The 19,611-nt window shown below is 30.7% G+C and overlaps 1 protein-coding gene across 1 annotated transcript in view; it reads right to left on the bottom strand.

Moving 5' to 3' along the window:
* Nucleotides 1–19,611, bottom strand: part of LOC127724087 (sialomucin core protein 24-like) — a 48,495-nt gene that overhangs the window by 18,328 nt on the left and 10,556 nt on the right. Inside the window, exons 4-7 of the mRNA XM_052230943.1 lie at nt 19,443–19,469; nt 18,512–18,619; nt 14,456–14,506; nt 13,445–13,513 (exon numbers count right to left, since the gene is read on the bottom strand). Coding sequence (XP_052086903.1) covers nt 13,445–13,513; nt 14,456–14,506; nt 18,512–18,619; nt 19,443–19,469 — 255 coding nt within the window. The remainder of the gene's footprint in view (nt 1–13,444; nt 13,514–14,455; nt 14,507–18,511; nt 18,620–19,442; nt 19,470–19,611) is intronic.

Raw genomic sequence — 19,611 nt, 5'->3', positions numbered from 1 at the left:
GCGTCAAACTCACGTCACCAATCCGTCAGACTTATAGTCAAAGTTTTTGACTGATCGGACGAATCGGACGGATAGGACCGATCGACCTTTCTGACGGATTAAACTCTACTACGTCACATGATAAACTAATACAAATTACGAAATCTTAGTTTCGTTTCATTTAGTTAAAATGACGACATGGAAAATACGAAACATTCAAGTACAAATGATCAACAACTTTTTTTATTAATTATTTAGCACAGTTTTAAGAATTTAAAAGAAAAGAAATATGCATATAAAACTAAATTTAAATATTATTATTAAAGAATGGCCATTTTCGTTTTAATTTAGGCTATATTTTTCCAAACCCGGACATTTCTAAAACGGTGTTGATCGCGATTTTCAGTGATTTTATTATTTTCCGAAAATGCTCTTGAAAATAAAATGAAATGATCATTTATTGCAAATTTCGATGTATTATTTTTAAATATTTCTAAGTATTTTATCCTTATAATCTTAAAATTCTTTAAACAAACTTATCTCGAGGCCATTAAAATAACAAATCACAAATAAAAATAAAAATGCTGCAAATTCTCTTAAAAATAAAAAAATATTGGTAATTTTAAACAACGAGAACAACATTACAGTATATTTTTTCTGATAGTCTTTTAACTTCTTAATAAAAAATAATCAATCCTAAGCTATAAAAAATACAAAAATCCAATGACGGTCAATAATTTCCATTCAAATAGAGGAATTATTGCATTCTATTTCAACAAAAACAAAAGTTCATGCATATCTATCCTTCTTTATTCACATTTTATTAAAAATTACTTATCTAAAGGCATTTGTAATGACTGATAGCAATTGCATTGCACTATTTCTGATATAAAAAAAAGAAATATTTGTATTTTTATGCAATGCGAATATTAAATTTAGTATCTGATCCCTTCAATTCAACATATTTTATGAAATGCAACCAATCCTGATGTACAAAAAGTACTGATATCAAATGGTGATTCATTATTTCTATCAAAATGAAGATATAATTGCATTCATTTTCAACACCAACAAAAGTTTAAGCCTTATTCTACTTACAATATTAAAATTCATATAAAAAAAATAATCTTGAAGCCTTTGAAATAACTAGTTACAAATAACATTGCATTATTTTTTAACAAAACAAGAGGAATTGGTAATTTTAAACAATGCAAACAACATTTAAGGATATTTTCTATGATCTTCTTTTACTTTTATGAAAAACAACCAATACTAAACTATGAAAAGTACAAACATCTAATGACAGTCAATAATTTCCATTCAAATAAAGAAATTATTGCATTCTTGTTCAGCAAAAACAAAAGTTTATGCATATTTATCCTTCATTTATTCACATTTTATTAAAAAATACTTATATAAAGGCATTTATAATGACTGATAGCAATTGACGTTGCATTATTTCTGATATAAAAGAAGAAATATTTGTATTTTTAAGCAATGCGAACATTACATTAAGAATCTTTTCCCTTAAATTCAACATATTTTATGAAATCCTGAACCATAAAAAGTACAAAAAGCCATAGGCGTTCAATAATTTCCATTAAAAAAGAGAAATTATTGAATTCTTATTTAAAAAAACAAAAGTTTATGTATATTTATCCTTAAATTATTCATATCTTATATAAAAGTACTTATCTGAATGCATTACTTATGACTGATTGCAATTGACGTTGAATTATTTCTGATATAAAAGAAGAAATATTTGCATTTTTAAGCAACGCGAACACAAATTTAGTATCTTTCCCCTAAAATTCAGCATATTTTATGAAAAAAAAATAATCCTGATGTACAAAAAGAACCAAAATCAAATGATGATTTATAATTTCTATCAAAATAAAGAAATTATTGCATTCTTATCTAACAAAAACAAAAGCTTATGTATATTTATCAGTAAATTATTCATATCTTATACAAAAGAACTTATCTGAATGCATTAATTATGACTGATTGCAATTGACGTTGAATTATTTCTGATACAAAAGAAGACATATTTACATTTTCAAGCAACACGAACAAAAATTTAGTATCTTTTCCCTGAAATACAGCATATTTTATGAAAAACAACCAATCATGACGTACTAAATCTACCGTAATCAAATGACGGTTCATAATTTCTATCAATATAAAGACATTATTGCATTCGTATTCAACACTAAACAAAAGCTTAAGTATTATTCTCCTTACATTATCAAAATTTTTACAAAAAAAATCTTATTGGAGGACTTTGAAATAACAAGTTACAAATAAAATTGCATTATTTTTTATCAAAAGAAGAAAAATTGGTCATTTTAATCAATGCGAACAACATTTTAGTATATTTTCTCAGATATTATTTTGATTTTAAAAAAAACAACCAATCCTAAACCATAAAAAGTACAAAAAGCCATAGGTAGTTAATAATTTCAATTGAAATAGAGGAATTTTGATATTTTATCAGACAAAAACAAAAGTTTATGTATATTTATCAGTAAATTATTCATATCTTATACAAAAGAACTTATCTGAATGCATTAATTATGACTGATTGCAATTGACGTTGAATTATTTCTGATACAAAAGAAGACATATTTACATTTTCAAGCAACACGAAAAAATTTTAGTATCTTTTCCCTGAAATTCAGAATATTTTATGATAAAACAACCAATCCTGATGTACAAAATGAAACAAAATCAAATGATGGTTCATAATTTCTATCAAAATAAAGAAATTATTGCATTCTTATCTAACAAAAACAAAAGTTTATGCATATTTATCCTTCAATGATTCACATTTTATACAAAATTACTTATCTAAAGGCATTTATAAGGACTGATTGCAATTGACATTGCATTTTTTCTGATATAAAAGAAGAAATATTTGCATTTTTAAGCAAAGCGAACAAAAATTTAGTATCTTTTCCTTGAAATTCAGCATATTTTATGAAAAACAACCAATCATGATGTAGAAAAAGTACCTTATAAATCAAATGACGGTTCATAATTTCTGTCAAAATAAAGAAATTATTGCATTCGTATTCAACACAAAACAAAAGTTTAAGTATTACTCTCCTTACATTATCAAAATTCTCACAAAAAACAAAATCTTATTGGAGGACTTTGAAAATAACTAGTTAAAAATAAGATTGCATATTTTTTTATCAAAAGAAGAAAAGAAAAATTGGTAACTTTAATCAATGCAAACAACATTTAAGTATATTTTCTCAGATATTATTTTGATTTTATAAAAAACAACCAATCCTGAACCATAAAAAGTACAAAAAAACCATAGGCGTTCCAATAATTTCCATTAAAAAAGAGAAATTATTGAATTCTTATTTAATAAAAACAAAAGTGTATGTATATTTATCCTTAAATTATTCATATCTTATACACAATTAATTATCTGAATGCATTAATTATGACTCATTGCTTTTGACGTGCATTATTTCCGATATAAAAGAAGAAATATTTGCATTTTTAAGCAACTCGAACAAATATTTAGTATCTTTTTCCTGAAATTCAGCATATTTTATGAAAAACGACCAATCCTGATGTACAAAAAGTACAAAATAATGAAATGATTGCATCTTTAATCAACACAAATAAAAGTTTAAGTATTTTAATACTTTTTTTTTTAAATTCTATCAAAGAAACTTTTCTTGAGGCCTTTTAAATGACTAATCAGAAATAACATTGCATTATATGTTATAAGAAGAAGAAATATTGGTAATCTAGAACAAAAATTAAAACAACACTCTAAATTAATTAATCCAAACAAAGCTGTATGTATCTTTACTGTTCTACTATTTTTATTTTCATCATCAAACGACAACAAATAGAGTACTTATTTTAAATGATAACATTTTATCGCTTTTTAATGGTACATAATTAACAATGTAAAGTGTCTTCGTAGAGGTCCGCGTTTATGGACTGTAAATACTGTGGAGTTCGTTTTACATAAGAATTTTAATTATATACCTATCCGTCCGATCCGTGCATATAATTAATTTACTGATCAATTGCTGACCGTTTTCACGGTAACTCTCACATAGCCTATTTGACGTATCTGACGGATTCTATGGGTCATCAATCACCGATCAGTCATCGATCAGTCAAACATCCGTCACCGATCATTCACCGATCAGTCAAGTTCACGTCAAACAGTAACGCCTAAGGTTGCAAGTACTGTACTATATGATATTTTGTGACAAATATTCGAAATATATGTTTTGTAATGCGCTATCCTATATGTAAAAATTCTTCAGAAGCTGTTCAAGACAAATCAAGTGTAAACTATTGAAGGAACTGTCTCCCACTTAGTAGCTACATAAATATAGGTAACATTTTCAATTGTCAATAGAATAGGAATATTATGAAAACAAGAAACTGATGAATTTTATAACATTGTACTATAATAATGCAAATTCATGAATGTGCATTTTCTGAATGTTTTTTTAAAGTAAAAATACACATTCAAAATACTGAAGGCTATTTGTTTTTGAGACCACCAGCTTCACAAATATACTAATCTAAGAACCATTATCTATAGAATAACAACAACAAACAAGAGTGCACACGATGAAATGTCTTGCCTTCTTTACTAACCATTGATATTATGTTGATAGTCCTAAATATAAAACTTTACTACAACTATCACATAAATTTAACATGATCCAAGAAAATGAGGTCAAGGTTAGAAAAACCAAATGAGAAATACATGTACACCTTACATTCATTGAATACACTTAATATAGTTGACCTATTGCTTATGGACACAACATTCAAGCTTGATACAGCTTTGGATTTGGATTGTGATTAAATATTTGACACAGCATAGGTTTCTAACACAGATTGAATGTGGTCTAAGAACTTAAAAATTTTAAATTGGACATTCACCTATTATGGTCCAATATCCAAAATCTAAATACATGGTTAGATTCAGCATATCAAAGAACCCCAAGAATTCAATTTTTGATGAAATCAAACAAAGTTTAATTTTGGACCCTTTTGACCTCAATGTGGACAAAGTTGATAACGGGGCCCAAAAATCAAAAATCTAAATACATGGTTAGATTCAGCATATCAAAGAACCCCATATATTCAATTTTTGTTGAAATCAAACAAAGTTTAATTTTGGACCTCGATTTGGACCAACTTGAAAACTGGGCCCATAATCAAAAATCTAAATACATGTTTAGATTCAGCATATCAAAGAACCCTAAGAATTCAATTTTTGTTAAAATCAAACTAAGTTTAATTTTGGACCCTTTGGACCTTAATGTAGACCAATTTGAAAACGGAACCAAAAATTAAGAATCTAAATACACGGTTAGATTCGGCATATCAAAGAACCCCAATAATTCAATTTTTGATGAAATCAAACAAAGTTTAATTTTGGACCCTTTTGACCTCAATGTGGACAAAGTTGATAACGGGGCCCAAAAATCAAAAATCTAAATACATGGTTAGATTCAGCATATCAAAGAACCCCATATATTCAATTTTTGTTGAAATCAAACAAAGTTTAATTTTGGACCCCGATTTGGACCAACTTGAAACCTGGGCCCATAATCAAAAATCTAAATACATGTTTAGATTCAGCATATCAAAGAACCCTAAGAATTCAATTTTTGTTAAAATCAAACTAAGTTTAATTTTGGACCCTTTGGACCTTAATGTAGACCAATTTGAAAACGGAACCAAAATTTAAGAATCTAAATACACAGTTAGATTCGGCATATCAAAGAACCCCAATAATTCAATTTTTGATGAAATCAAACAAAGTTTAATTTTGGACCCTTTGGACCTCAATGTGGACCAATTTAAAAACAGGGCCCAAAATCCAAAAACTAGATACACGGTTAGATTCAGCATATTAAAGAACCCCATGAAATCAAGAATAAAACCCCATTGAAATTGGTCAAGAAATAAGCAATTTATAGGAAGTATCTTCTTTTGCACAATCCTGTGCTATTAAATATTTCTTGCTATTGCGCAATACTGTACAATTGACAATTTCTTGCTATTGCGCAATATTGTGCTATTGAAGATTTCTTGCTATTGTGCAATACTGTGCAATTGAAAATTTCTTGCTATTGCACAATACTTATTATATAATAATTTACACATACTGTTTGGTGTGTATCTCCTACCATATCATTATTATTTGATTTTAAATATAAATCAGAAATAACCAACTTAAAATGGAAAATTTTAAAAGAACCAAAAAAGGAAAAAAAGAAAAAAAAGGAAAAAAAAAAAATCCCCCCCAAAATTTTTTGAACCCCCATTATGATTCATTACCCCCAAACTCAATCCCAGCCTTCCCTTTGTGGTATGGTACCTTGCAGTACAATTTCAGAGAGATCCATACACTTGAACACAAGTTATTGTCTGGAAACTAGAAAAAAATGTGTTTTTTGGCCCCTTTTTGGCCCCAAATTCCTAAACGTTTAGGGCAATTACCCCCAAACTCAAACCCAGCTTTCCCTTTGTGATATGGAACCTTGTAGTACAATTTCAGAAAGATCCATACACTTACACACAAGTTATTGTCATGAAACTAGAAAAATGCTTGTTTTTTGCCCCTTTTTTGGCCCCTAATTCCTAAAATTTGGAGGCAATTACCCCCAAAATCAATCCCAGCATTCCTTTAGTGATATGGAACCTTGTGGTACAATGTCAGAGAGATCCATACACTAACACACAAGTTATGTCTGGAAGTTACAAAAATGCTTATTTTTGGCCCCTAATTCCTTTACTGTTATTACCATAACCCCCAACATCAATCCCAACCTTCCTTTTGTGGTATTGAACCTTGTGGTAAAATTTCATAAAGATCCATTCACTTAAACTAAAGTTAGAGTGCGAAAACCAATGTGTCTTCGGACGACGACGACGACGACGACGACGACGACGACGACGACGCCAACGTCATACCAATATACGACCACAAAAATTTTTTGCGGTCGTATAAAAACAGACCAAAACACAAAAACTTAACACTGAGCAATGAACCGTGAAAATGAGGTCAAGGTCAAATAAAACCTGTGAGACTGACATGTACATCATAAAATATTTCCATACACCAAATATAGTTGACCTTTTGCATATAGTTTTAGAAAAAAAGACCAAAACTCAAAAACTTTACTTTGACCACTAAACCATGAAAATGAGGTCAAGGTCAGATGACACCTGCCAGGTGGACATGTACAGCTTACAATCATTCCATACACCAAATATAGTAGACCTATTGCATACAGTATAAGAAAAACAGACCAAAACACAAAAAATTAACTATAACTACTGAACCATGAAAATGAGGTCAAGGTCAGATGACACCTGCCAGTTGGACATGTACACCTTACAATCCTTCCATACACCATATATAATAAACCTATTGCTTATAGTATCTGAGATATGGACTTGACCACCAAAACTTAACCTTGTTCACAGATCCATGAAATGAGGTAGAGGTCAAGTGAAAACTGTCTGACGGGCATAAGGACCTTGTAAGGTATGCACATACCAAATATAGTTATCCTATTACTCATAATAAGAGAGAAATTAACATTACAAAAAATCTTAACTATTTTTTCAAGTAGTCACTGAACCATGAAAATGAGGTGAATGACATTGGACATGTGACCGACGGAAACTTCGTAACATAAGGCATCTATATACAAAGTATGAAGCATCCAGGTCTTTCACCTTCTAAAATATAAAGCTTTTAAGAAGTTAGTTAACGCCGCCACCGCTGCTGGATCACTATCCCTATGTCGAGCTTTCTGCGACAAAAGTCGCAGGCTAGACAAAAAATTAAGATCTGGACAACATTCAAAGTCATGCATATGCATATTCTAGAGGGCTGTTCTAGATAAAAAATATATGGGGCACTGAAGGTAATATATTTTTCACCCCATCAGCTCTGCCAATATACCAACTTTAAGAAGAGGTTTCTAGAGAATTTGAATACCATGAACAAACACATACATAACACAATTCGAAAAATTATATATGAAGTTATAAAAGCTTACATAATTTGCATTGAAAAACTAGAAGAAGAACCCATCATCCATAGAATCTATAAAAACAGATAAAGCTTGCGATCAAATTCAAAAAGCTCTGTTTTTTGAGTTCTTGAGAAAAATAAAAAAAATACCATTGGTGCCGAAGCAAAGTAGTGATCTTCATTGGTTTGTAGTAAAACAAACATATTTTTGAGTGGGATATTAATTTTTTTTTTCAGTGATTAAGACTGTAAAGTCTGCTGATAATTTATGTTTAAAGATAGAAAATAGGCATTGTGACCTTAACCTTTAGCCAACTGAATCCAAATTTGCCTAATCCTGAAAGCAATACAAATATTTTGGAGTCAACTATGAGAATGATATAATGGTTGTTTCATGAGTCAGACTACCTTGGATCAATTTGATCATTACCCCTTTAACATGTTCAACTGCAATTATATTCTAAGGTATAGATAGTTCTACAAATGTGTAAAGTTTATTAAATATGTTGACCAGTCTGTAAGGAGTTGAGCTTATAAGGTACATGAGCAGACAGACAGATTGACAGGATAATTCCTTTATTCACCAGCCCCACCACCCACCATCCCTCACAAAAAAAAAAGTTTATACAGGGTATAATTATAGCATCAGGCTGGGTATTCTGTTGACAAAATGTCTTAGGGAGAATATTCTATTCTGTATTATACTTGTATCAATGAAGGCATAACTCTGAAGGAAGCTAGAAATAAAAGCAAGAATCTGAAATGTCTTTGCAAAGTTTATTGTTAGTATGCTGCAAACTTTTATCCTTTACAAACTTAAATTAGGACAAAAGTGTGATTTTTTTTCAAAAATCTCATTATTTGTAGTACTTTATAGTTCATTTTCACAGGTAGCATATTTATAAACTTGACTCTTCTTCAGTTATTCAATTCTGAAAGGCAATAGCTGGCTGCCAGGATTAAATCTTTAGTCATCACACCTTTCAGTCATTAACTTTTAACTCAATACTTAGGGTATTAACTTGTGTTTGAAATACCAAATCCAATATTTTAATTGATTGATTTCCAAGTTTGAATAAGATATTCATACTCAAAAATTTTATGACTGTAAACCCAAGTATCGCCTATATTTCTTAAAAGAGGATTATAGATATATCCTTGATTGCAAAGTTTCTGAAGTTAAAAATTACTCCCTTACATTATTTAAAGAATTTCATAATCCAAATTTGGTACTCAAAAAACAGTTGCAGCCATGTTTGAAAGTTAGAAAAGCTATTCGAAACTTTGTTATTTTGTTTGAGGTTGTTTGCACCAATCAAACTAATAAACTAAGAAAAACTAGGAACACTATCATTAAGAACAAACACAAAAACTAAAAATTTCTACCTACTTCTAAAGTTTTGGGATAAACCTGTCAAATAGCACATTTAACATCTATACCTGTCTCAAGTTAAAGATATAATTTATAGATTTTGTTTGTACTTCCCTTCTTCCTTCCATAAGGGCTGTTCTAAAATTTATCAGGTGGGGGATGGGAGACACTTAAAATTAATTAAACATGAGAGGTTGAATTTTCCTTAGAAATTGTAAGAATTATAAGCAACGCAAAACTTTTTATTTTATGGGTGTTTGGGGTCTAAAAAAAAATGCCTCCCATACTCCCATGATTTAATTCTGGAACAGCCCTAACTCATTATCTAATACACAACAGATTTATAATACATATTTTCATAAGAGTTATGTGGATGAAACAGTCAAATATATTTATGGTTACTACATTTATGGTTATGGTCGACAAACAATATTTAAACTGAACTTTAACCTAATGTTTCATAGTCTAAACATTCATTCTTTGGGCCAGGTGAGCTAATAATTGGTAAGGGGTTCCAAAGAACCTTGTGTCCGCCTTGTGATTGCTGCTGTCAGTGTAAAAGTGTAATGTTGACTTAAAAAATGAGTCCATTTATCAGTAAAATACAGCATTTTTAAAAAAATTCAAACTTTTTCTTTAGATGCTATTTCTTGGTCTTGAAGAGTAGCTTCTGTCCAAGTTTCATAACAACACATGAAGGTTTACAAATTTATCATTTCAAAAAAATGTAATCCCAGACTATCTGTAAATGTTAACTGTAAATAAATTGCTTCGCTGAGCGCAGCTGGATATGACCACAGAGGTCCAACCCTGAACAGTTGGGGCAAAAATGGACACAATATTCGCGCTTGATACAGGTCTGAATTTGGATTGTAATTAAATATTTGACACATAATAGGTTTCTGACACAGAATAACTGTAGTCAAAGAACTTAGAATTGGTTATATGATTTGAATTTATATTCAATTTTTTGCTTTTGTGCAATACACTATGCTATTGCGAATTATACCCCTCCCCCCCCCCTCCAAAAAAAAAATTTAAAAATTGTTTACCCCCCCTTTTTTTTGCTTTTGTGCAATACACTATGCTGTTGCCAATTGACCCCCCCCCCCCCCCCTATTTTTATGCATAAAAATAATAATATTTGAAGAAATTTTCTTTTTAATTTCTGAAATCTGAAATGAGAAAAAAAAATGTCCCCCCCCCCTTTTTCCAAAAAAAAAAATTCTTTCCCTCAAGATATGATCATTATCTCAATTCAGATTTCCAAAGGAGTTTGCAACAATAATTTCCCATTTTTAAAAATACATCATAAAAGTCTTAAAATAGAAAATGACAAACATCATCATGTCTAAAATTAATATTACTTAATCAGCATTTTTAATAGTAACTTCTAAATATAAATTGACAGCTAATCACCTCAAGACAATACAACATTTCTTTATACATAATTTAAAAGCAGTGTAAGGGAGGTAATCCAAACACAAAACATTGTACTTAAAAGTAATTGTCCATTAACAAGGAAACCCTTGTTTTTCCCCCTTTTTTGCCCCTAATTCCTAAATGGTTTGAGCCATAACCCCCCAAAGCCAATCCTAACCATCCCTTTGTGGTATGGAAACTTGTGGTATAATTTCAGAGAGATCCATACACTGTTCCACAAGTTATTGTCTGGAAACTAGAAAAATGCTTATTTGGGCCCCTTTTTGGCCCCTAATTCCTAAACTGTTAGGACTATAACCCCCAAAATCAATCCCAACCTTCCTTTTGTGGTTATAAAACTTGTGTTTAAATTTCATAGATTTCTATTTACATTTACTAAAGTTATTGTCCGGAAACCAAATGTCTTTGGACGACGCAGATGATGTGATAACAATATACGACCACAAAATTTTTTGCGGTCGTATAAAAACTAAGTCCATCTATCAGAAAAATACTAAAAATGAAAATAAATTTTCAAAAGTTTACTTCAGACATTATCTCTTAATCAGAAAAAAGCTTCTGCCAAAGTTTCACAAAACTCTATAAAGGTTTGACAAAGTAATTGTTATGAAGGTTTGACAAAGTATTTGATGTGTAACAAACTTAAATCCCAGACTGTATCTACTTGTTCACTGTAAAAAAAACTAAGTCCATTTATCAGTAAATAGCGGAAAAATGAAAATAAATATTTTCAAATATTTGTTCTGAATATTGTATTTTGGTCATAAACAATCTTTTGTCCAAATTTCATAAAATTCCATGAAGGTTTGACAAAGTTATTGATGACTAAAAAACTTTAACCTCAGACTAAATCTGAATGTTAACTGTAAAAAAAACTTAGTTCATTTATTAGTAAAATACGAAAAGAAAATGAAAATAAATATTTCAAAATTTTGCTATGGATACTGTATTTTTGGTCATAAACAAGCTTCTGTCCAAATTTCATAAAATTCCATGAAGGTTTGACAAAGTTATTGATGACTAAAAAACTTTAACCTCAGACTAAATCTGAATGTTAACTGTAAAAAAAATCTTAGTTCATTTATTAGTAAAATACGAAAAAATGAAAATAAATATTTTCAAAATTTTGCTATGGATACTGTGTATTTTGGTCATAAACAAGCTTCTGTCCAAATTTCATAAAATTCCATGTAGGTTAGACAAAGTTATTGATGTCTTAAAAAACTTTAACCACAGTCTGAACCTAAATGTTGACCACGGAATCTAGGATCGCTATGTGTCGCTTTCTTGAAAGGTGACAAAAAAGGAATAGTTGAAAACACCAAAATATACTTGATTCTATGTACTGTGGATTTATTTATTTTCGTGGGTACCGATTTTTGTGGATTGAGGAAAACTTCCATTTTTGTGAATATTTGATTTTGTTGTTTTGCTAAAGTCTGCATATAATCTGATAGAAAATTTGTAACTCATTCAATATTTACATAAGTGGTTCACCTGTTACCAACAAAATCCACAAAAATTGGTATCCAACAAATAAAAATGAATTCCCAGTAAAAGGAAAGTTGGGAGTACTAAACAAAATCTTTTTTCCATTATCAGTTTACCCTGAGACATTCACCATTTACTAACCAACCTGAACTATTCTCAAAATTTTCTGGTAGCAAAGCATAACAAATGGAACCATTAATTTCATTCATAATCGGAAAACAAGCTCAAATAAATATATTTCTATATTTGTTTTTCTATCAAACCATATTCTATATATATAACTTTCAAGTTTGATTCAGTTCATAAGCTGCTGTTTGCCAATGTGAAACCTTGACAATCTTAAAATATCACAAAATAAAATAGATGATTGAGTACTACACTTCTCCCTGAAGCTTTATATGTTAATGTTCTATTGTTATCATTAGAGAAATGTTTAAGATTGATGAATGGTAGGCTGTTTAATGTCCAGTGGCAAATTAAATGCATATTCTGGACGAGAACATGATAATGTGATATGAATATTAAGCCTGCTTTGTACTAGACCGTCACCTTGAGCATGATTTTTTAATGTACAAGGTGACAAGGTAACAGTCCATAAGGAAACATCTAACCGTACCAACACAAATAATTCTGACTCCGAGCTGACTCCGAGTCTTTGCTCTTAATCCTAAATATTGTGTGATTAGCAGAGAAGCAATAAATACCAATTTTCAAGTCAAGTAATGAAATGTTTAAAGAAAAATCAGGATAAGAGATGTCTACATGAGAGATGACATTAGTTATCCCTATATATTGACCCTGATAATTTCCAGTTAAAATAAGTGATACGACATCTAATTTCTATGTTAGTAATTGTTCAACTATAGTCGATGTACAGAATGATTGTTAGGTATACATATCTGCCTAGCAGGGTTCATATAACCTTGATCTTATTTTCATGGCTCACTGGTCAATTTTAGAATATTAAACATATATCTTCACATGAATAGTTAGCTTACTTGAAATTGTTTCAACTCCCCTTAAAACTAGTATAAGAATTAATTTAACAGTGACACGTTTCCTACATCAAACTAACAAGATAGATAACATGGCATAAATAACATAGTTACCTTCAAATACTGGCTCAGGTGTTGGTTTCATGGTTGTTGATGGTGCCAAAGTAGTTGGTTTATCTTTACCTGCAAAAAATTAAACTATCTTATCACTGAGACAACAAAATTCTGAAAACTGAATAGCAAGATGATGATGATGGATGACTGCTTAACGTCTAGTGGCAAATATTACATGCATATCAGGACAAGAATAAGTTAAAGCGATTTGCATATAAACACTGCTCTGCACTAAGACGGCCTTGCTCAGCCAGAATTTTAACTTGCTCATCCACAATGTAACAGTCCCCAGAAACATGTCACCTAACCTTGATTCTAACACTGATCTTACCAGTCTTTGGGCTTACTCCTAAATGCTGCCTGCTTAACAGAGATGCAGCAAATACCAATTTTCTGGTCTTTGTTTTGACCAAAACAGTGATCAAACCCACAACCATGGCACTAAAGGCAAGCACCATACCACCAGATCATGGCAGTGGACTAAATGGCAAGAGTTTTGCAAAAAATTGATAAGTATTGTCAACATTATTACAAAAGTGGAACAACTTGCTTCAAATGATGTTTCTTTAAATCTAAAGAAGTTACACCTGGCCAAGTTTATATTTCAACTCATGCTTTTTATAATATTAAATTCCTAATACTGAGACATATTTCTGATGTAACAGCTCTTTTACAGTAGACAAACTAACTCATCATCTTCATATATTTTTTGTTTTAAGAATTCTAAAATTCATCATGTTCATATAACTTATACAGTGTTATTTTCCTTTAAAATGCCCCAAGTTTTGATAAGATTTGGCAACAAACATATCATTTATAATATCATTTTTTTCCACTAAATTTCATATCTATCAGACATGAAAAAATTTCCATCAATATCATATTTTTTGTAAATGTACTTATGATTGCTACCTTCTTTTTTTTAGAAGAAAAAACAGTCTGACAACATTGAATTACTATTTTTTAATCTAATTCTCATTTTAAAGTATATACAGTAAATTAAACACTTACATTGGTCCAATGGTGGTGGTGTACATGTGACATCTGACATATTGTAACATCCTGTAAAAAATTTATAACTACCCAATGAAAGAGGACTATTCAATTTGCTGCATAATATATTAAATATCATAAACTAGCTATGTTAGATAAATCTTTTGAAGGATCAAGATATGCAAAACAGAAAATGTCATTAAAAAATACACCTAAATGTAACATGTTAACATATGTTGACATGATATTTCATTAGCTCAATTTCGCAGGCAAATTTTGGGGAAAGTTTTGGGCATTGGAGTATAAAACAAGAACAGAGATGATATAGAGATTTTACTTTTGCATTTACCAATTCATTCTGCAGATCTAGAACAAACCTCATATTTCAAGGTTGATTTTCACATTTTCATGGAAAGAATTATGGATGAAATTTGCTTCAAAACTCATAAAAGGGTGGATATTGATACATAAACAAGAAATGATTGTAACAGGATGCTGTTACAAAGTTTCCCAAACAAAGTTCCCATAATGACAGTTATTCCCAAGGTCACTGGACATTTTGGAGAAAAAGAATATAAAACCCCCCCAAAAAATTGGAACAAAAAATCCCCCCCTTGGAGTAATTACCCCCAAACTCAATCCCAGCCTTCCTTTTGTGGTAATGAACCTTCTGGTAAAATTTCATAGAGATCCATTCACTTAAAATCAAAGTGATTGTCTGGAAACCAAATGTGTCTTTGGACGACGATGCTGATGTCGACGACATGATAGCATTATACGAACGATTTTTTTGCGGTTGTATAAAAACTGCATTTTACCTCTATGTTAAATTTTTAGCCATGGCGGCCATCGGATACATTTTTTAAACTAGATACTCTGAACATTTTTGCTGTTTACAGTTTATCTCTATCTATAAGAATATTCAAGATAACCAAAAACTGCAAAATTTCTTAAAAATTACCAAATCAGGAGCAGTTACCACGATCCCAATATGGCGGAGGTAGAAATTAGTAAAATCATTTTCTGCTAATATCTCCGTGTATACGTGTTGTTTTCAAAAATTACTCAGCCGACAGGTTGATCTGTACAATTTTGATGTGTGTGTGTGTTTTTAGTATCATATATGGCCTCGTTACAAAAATATAAGCCATTGAAAATTCAAGGTCTGTTTAAAATTAAACATAATTTTATAGGTACTTGGGGGACAGGACAATTATTTTCACTTTTTCTGTATATTTTGAACATACATATACTATAAATAAAGTGTACATTGTATTTGCTATTTACTATCAATTCCAAGTTTACTATCAGCGGCGGTCATATATTATATCTGAGACTATTATAGTAGTCTCAGATTATATAGAGATTATAGTATATGTCTGTTCATAGTATAACGTGAGAAAAACGCGAAAATAATTGAAATTAATAGAAAACAAAAAAATAACGGAGTTTGAAAAACAGGGGGAGGGCTAAAAAAATTGTCCTGACCCCAAGTACCTATGACTTTTGATACCTTTCCTGAAATTCTCCAGTCATAAAATCTTTTACAAAAATTCATCGACCCTACAACAATTTACATTCTTTCAAACATGCTCTAAATGCCCGCGATTTCGCGGGTGTGTTCTAGTATTCCTTAATTTTTATGATTTTTTAAGTTTTATAACAGAAAATTTCAATCAACCAATAACCTTTTTTGTGTGCCAGTACCATAGTACTGGCAACTGGCTGCAATACTCTCTGGGATTTACAGTTCACTAACAGAGATGTTGACCCATTATTAGAAGGTTTACCAAAAGATAAAATAGAGCATATAAATATAAAAAGAATAAGCAATTTGGGAATACAATAGATGCTTCTTCATAAAACGGAGGAGAGTGCTCACAAGCATGTTTAACAATGCTACATTCTGTATGCACTTGTTCCAAGTCAGGAGCCTGTAATTTAGTGGTTGTTAGCTTTCTCTATATGAGTTTTGTACATTATTGAAGGCCATACAATGATCTGTAGTTGCTTACATCTACGTTTTTTGGTCTCTGTTGGATAGTTGTCTCATTGGCAATCATACCACATCTTTTTATTCTTATTTTGAAAGTTAAACAACTATAAGTTTCTGATTCAGTTCTATGCATATATTTGTAAACAATATCTGTGTTGGAAAGATTGGAAAAGTTGTGTGCAAAATAATTTCATAACATATTTTAGTCGTCCATTGAGATTAGTGGTGAACAACAAAAAAATGATGTAACACTATCGCATTCGTGGTTACTATGACGCAATCTTTTTTTTTTATCAAAATCAGTTAATTACTATTATCATTGATATAATCTGCAGTTACAATTATCTTTCAAGCTATTTGTCCACAAGTTACGATTATCTTTTTTTGAAGTTACGATTATCTTCCTAAAATTTTTGATGGCTATTATTTCTGTAACGAGACCAAATATGATATTAAGAACACACATTCACACACAAACCGTACAGATCAACCTGGCGGCTGAGTAATTATTGAAAACAACATGTATACACGGAGAAATTAGCAGAAAACGATGTTACCAATTTCTACCTTCGCCATATTGGGATCATGGTAACTGCAATTACCACGATCAGTTTAACACCAGTGAACCCAACAATGGGTTGTCTGATGCGTCTGAAAATTTCAGGGCAGATAGATCTTGACCTGATGAACATTTTTACCCAAGGTCAGATTTGCTCTAAATGCTTTAGTTTCAGAAATATAAGCCAAAAAACTGCATTTTACCCCAATGTTCTATTTTAAGCCATGGCGGCCATTTTGGTTGATGGGTGGGGTAATCGGATACATTTTTTAAACTAGATACCCTAAGGATGATATAGGTCAAGTTTGGTTTTATTTGGCCCAGTAGTTTCAGAGGAGAAGATTTTTGTAAAAGTTAACTGACGACGACAACAGAGGACGACCGACGCCAAGTGATGAGAAAAGCTCACTTGGCCCTTATGGGCCTGGTGAACTAAAAAGGGCTTGTCTTGACATCCTGATTTGCAATGTGATTTTTTAAGTGTCATAAAAAATAAACAGCTGTGCCATGAGCGCATGATACGCCCTTCGCTTTTAAAGAATAAAGTTCAATAACTTCTCAATGTCATATCAGAAATTCAAGAAAAACTAAAGGGAGGTTATCTTAATAGATATAAACCAGTCACCAAAGTTTCATGATAACTGCTCAAAGCATTGACCGAAAACTGAAAAATACCCCCTTTTTTATGAATTCAATCACATAACTCCGAAAAATCTAAAATTTATAAAAAATCAAAAGGGAGCTTACGTCAATAGATATAAACAATTAACCAAAGTTTCATGAAAACTGCTGAAAGCATTTTTGAGTTATTGTTGAAAACTGGAGAAAAAAAAACTTTTTTAATGAATAAAACCCCATAGCTCCGAAACGTAAAATCTGAAATTTATAAAAATCGAAAGGGAGCTCATGGCAATAGATATAAACAATTCACCAAAGTTTCTTGCAAATTGGTGAAAGTGTTTTTGAGTTATTGTCCGAAAACTGGAAAATCCCCCTTTTTTAATGAAAAAAAACCCCAAAACTCGGAAACTTAAAAATCTTAAATTTATAAAAAACGAAAAGGAGCTCACGTCAATAGATATAAACAATTCACCAAAGTTTCATGCTATTTGGTTCAAGCGTTTTTGAGTTATTGTCTGACATGTTGACGACAGATCGACAGACAACGGTATACCATAATACGTCCTGTAAATGGGCGTATAAAAATTGAAAAACTAAGAAACAAACTTTATTTGCACTGTTTTTTATGTTTAGAACAACTGGACCATATACATTTACACTGTCACAAAATAGAAGTTCCTTCATAATAGAAGTTCCAAGAAGAAGAAATAGTCTGTAACATTATTTCCACTGGAATTAAACTTGAGCTTTGGTCCAAATAATAAAAACTTCATAATAATGTGCCTATTTAGAATTCATTTGAATAACACTTTTTTCTATTATTCCATATGAGAATATAATAATATTGACAGCCTCTTGACTACCCATGACGCCCCCACTAATTAACAGATGATTCTACCTTTAAATGTTTTCTTGGCTGGTCCATTACAGTTAACAAACCCACATCCAAGGTCTGTTCCATGTGTGCAGCATTCGGTCTGATTATCTGTGAAGTTACGGCAGGTCACTGTAATTAGAACGTTTATTTTTTTTAATCAAGTTAATATCATCATCAATTTAAAGGGGGAGGTATGATAAGAGGCATTATTAGCTACTGAAATTGCAAAATTAGTAAACTTATTCAAGCCTTTCAAAATTATGTAAATTTTACTGATAAATGGAACAGGTTAATAAAATCTGGACATTTTAGTGCAGAAAGGTCAATTGTGGAGTTATTATGACATCATAAACATGTTGAAATTTAAATTTGTTTCTGCTTCAATTTAGTGACTTGGATAACCCTATTGATTGCTGTTTCATTTTTTTTCAGTTTGTTTGCTCCTGGGTTACACAAATTACAAGCATTTGATAAACTACATGCCATATAAGCAGCTTTGAATATGTTGATTATAAAATGGTACCATGATGTATTCACCGTCATGATTGGTCAATTTTTTTAATGATTACTTTCTATTTATTTTCAAAACAATACCTTACATGTGACAAAACTGCAGAATATACCAAATATTTCGCCAAGTTTTATTTCATCTACTGATTACCTCCCTTGTATATGTTTATGATTACCTCCCTTGTAAATGTTTGTGATTAGCTGCCTGTACCAAGTCAGAAATATGACAGTTGTTATCCATTCGTTTGATGTGTTTGAGCTTTTGATTTTGCCATTTGATTATGGACTTTCCGTTTTGAAATTTCCTCAGAGTTCAGTATTTTTGTTATTTTACTTTTTTGTAAATGTTTATGATTACCTCCCTTGTAAATGTATATGATTACCTCCCTTGTATATGTTTATGATTACCCCCCTTGTATATGTTTTATGCCACATTACTTACCTGCTGGTGTAGGTGGTGATGCAGGACCTAGCAATAAATATAAAATCTTCTTAAATGTTTGTTATCATTAAATGAGTATCACAATGGGGAGTCTCTTCCACAACCCCATCAAGTTAGAAATAAACACATTGTCATGCTAACATTTTTCTTCCCACAAATTTTCATTAAT

Source organism: Mytilus californianus, unplaced genomic scaffold, assembly GCF_021869535.1.
Source record: "Mytilus californianus isolate M0D057914Y unplaced genomic scaffold, xbMytCali1.0.p SCAF_14, whole genome shotgun sequence".
Taxonomy (NCBI): domain Eukaryota; kingdom Metazoa; phylum Mollusca; class Bivalvia; order Mytilida; family Mytilidae; genus Mytilus; species Mytilus californianus.
Note: the sequence above shows the minus strand (reverse complement) of the source record. Positions and strands in the feature narration are given on the sequence as shown.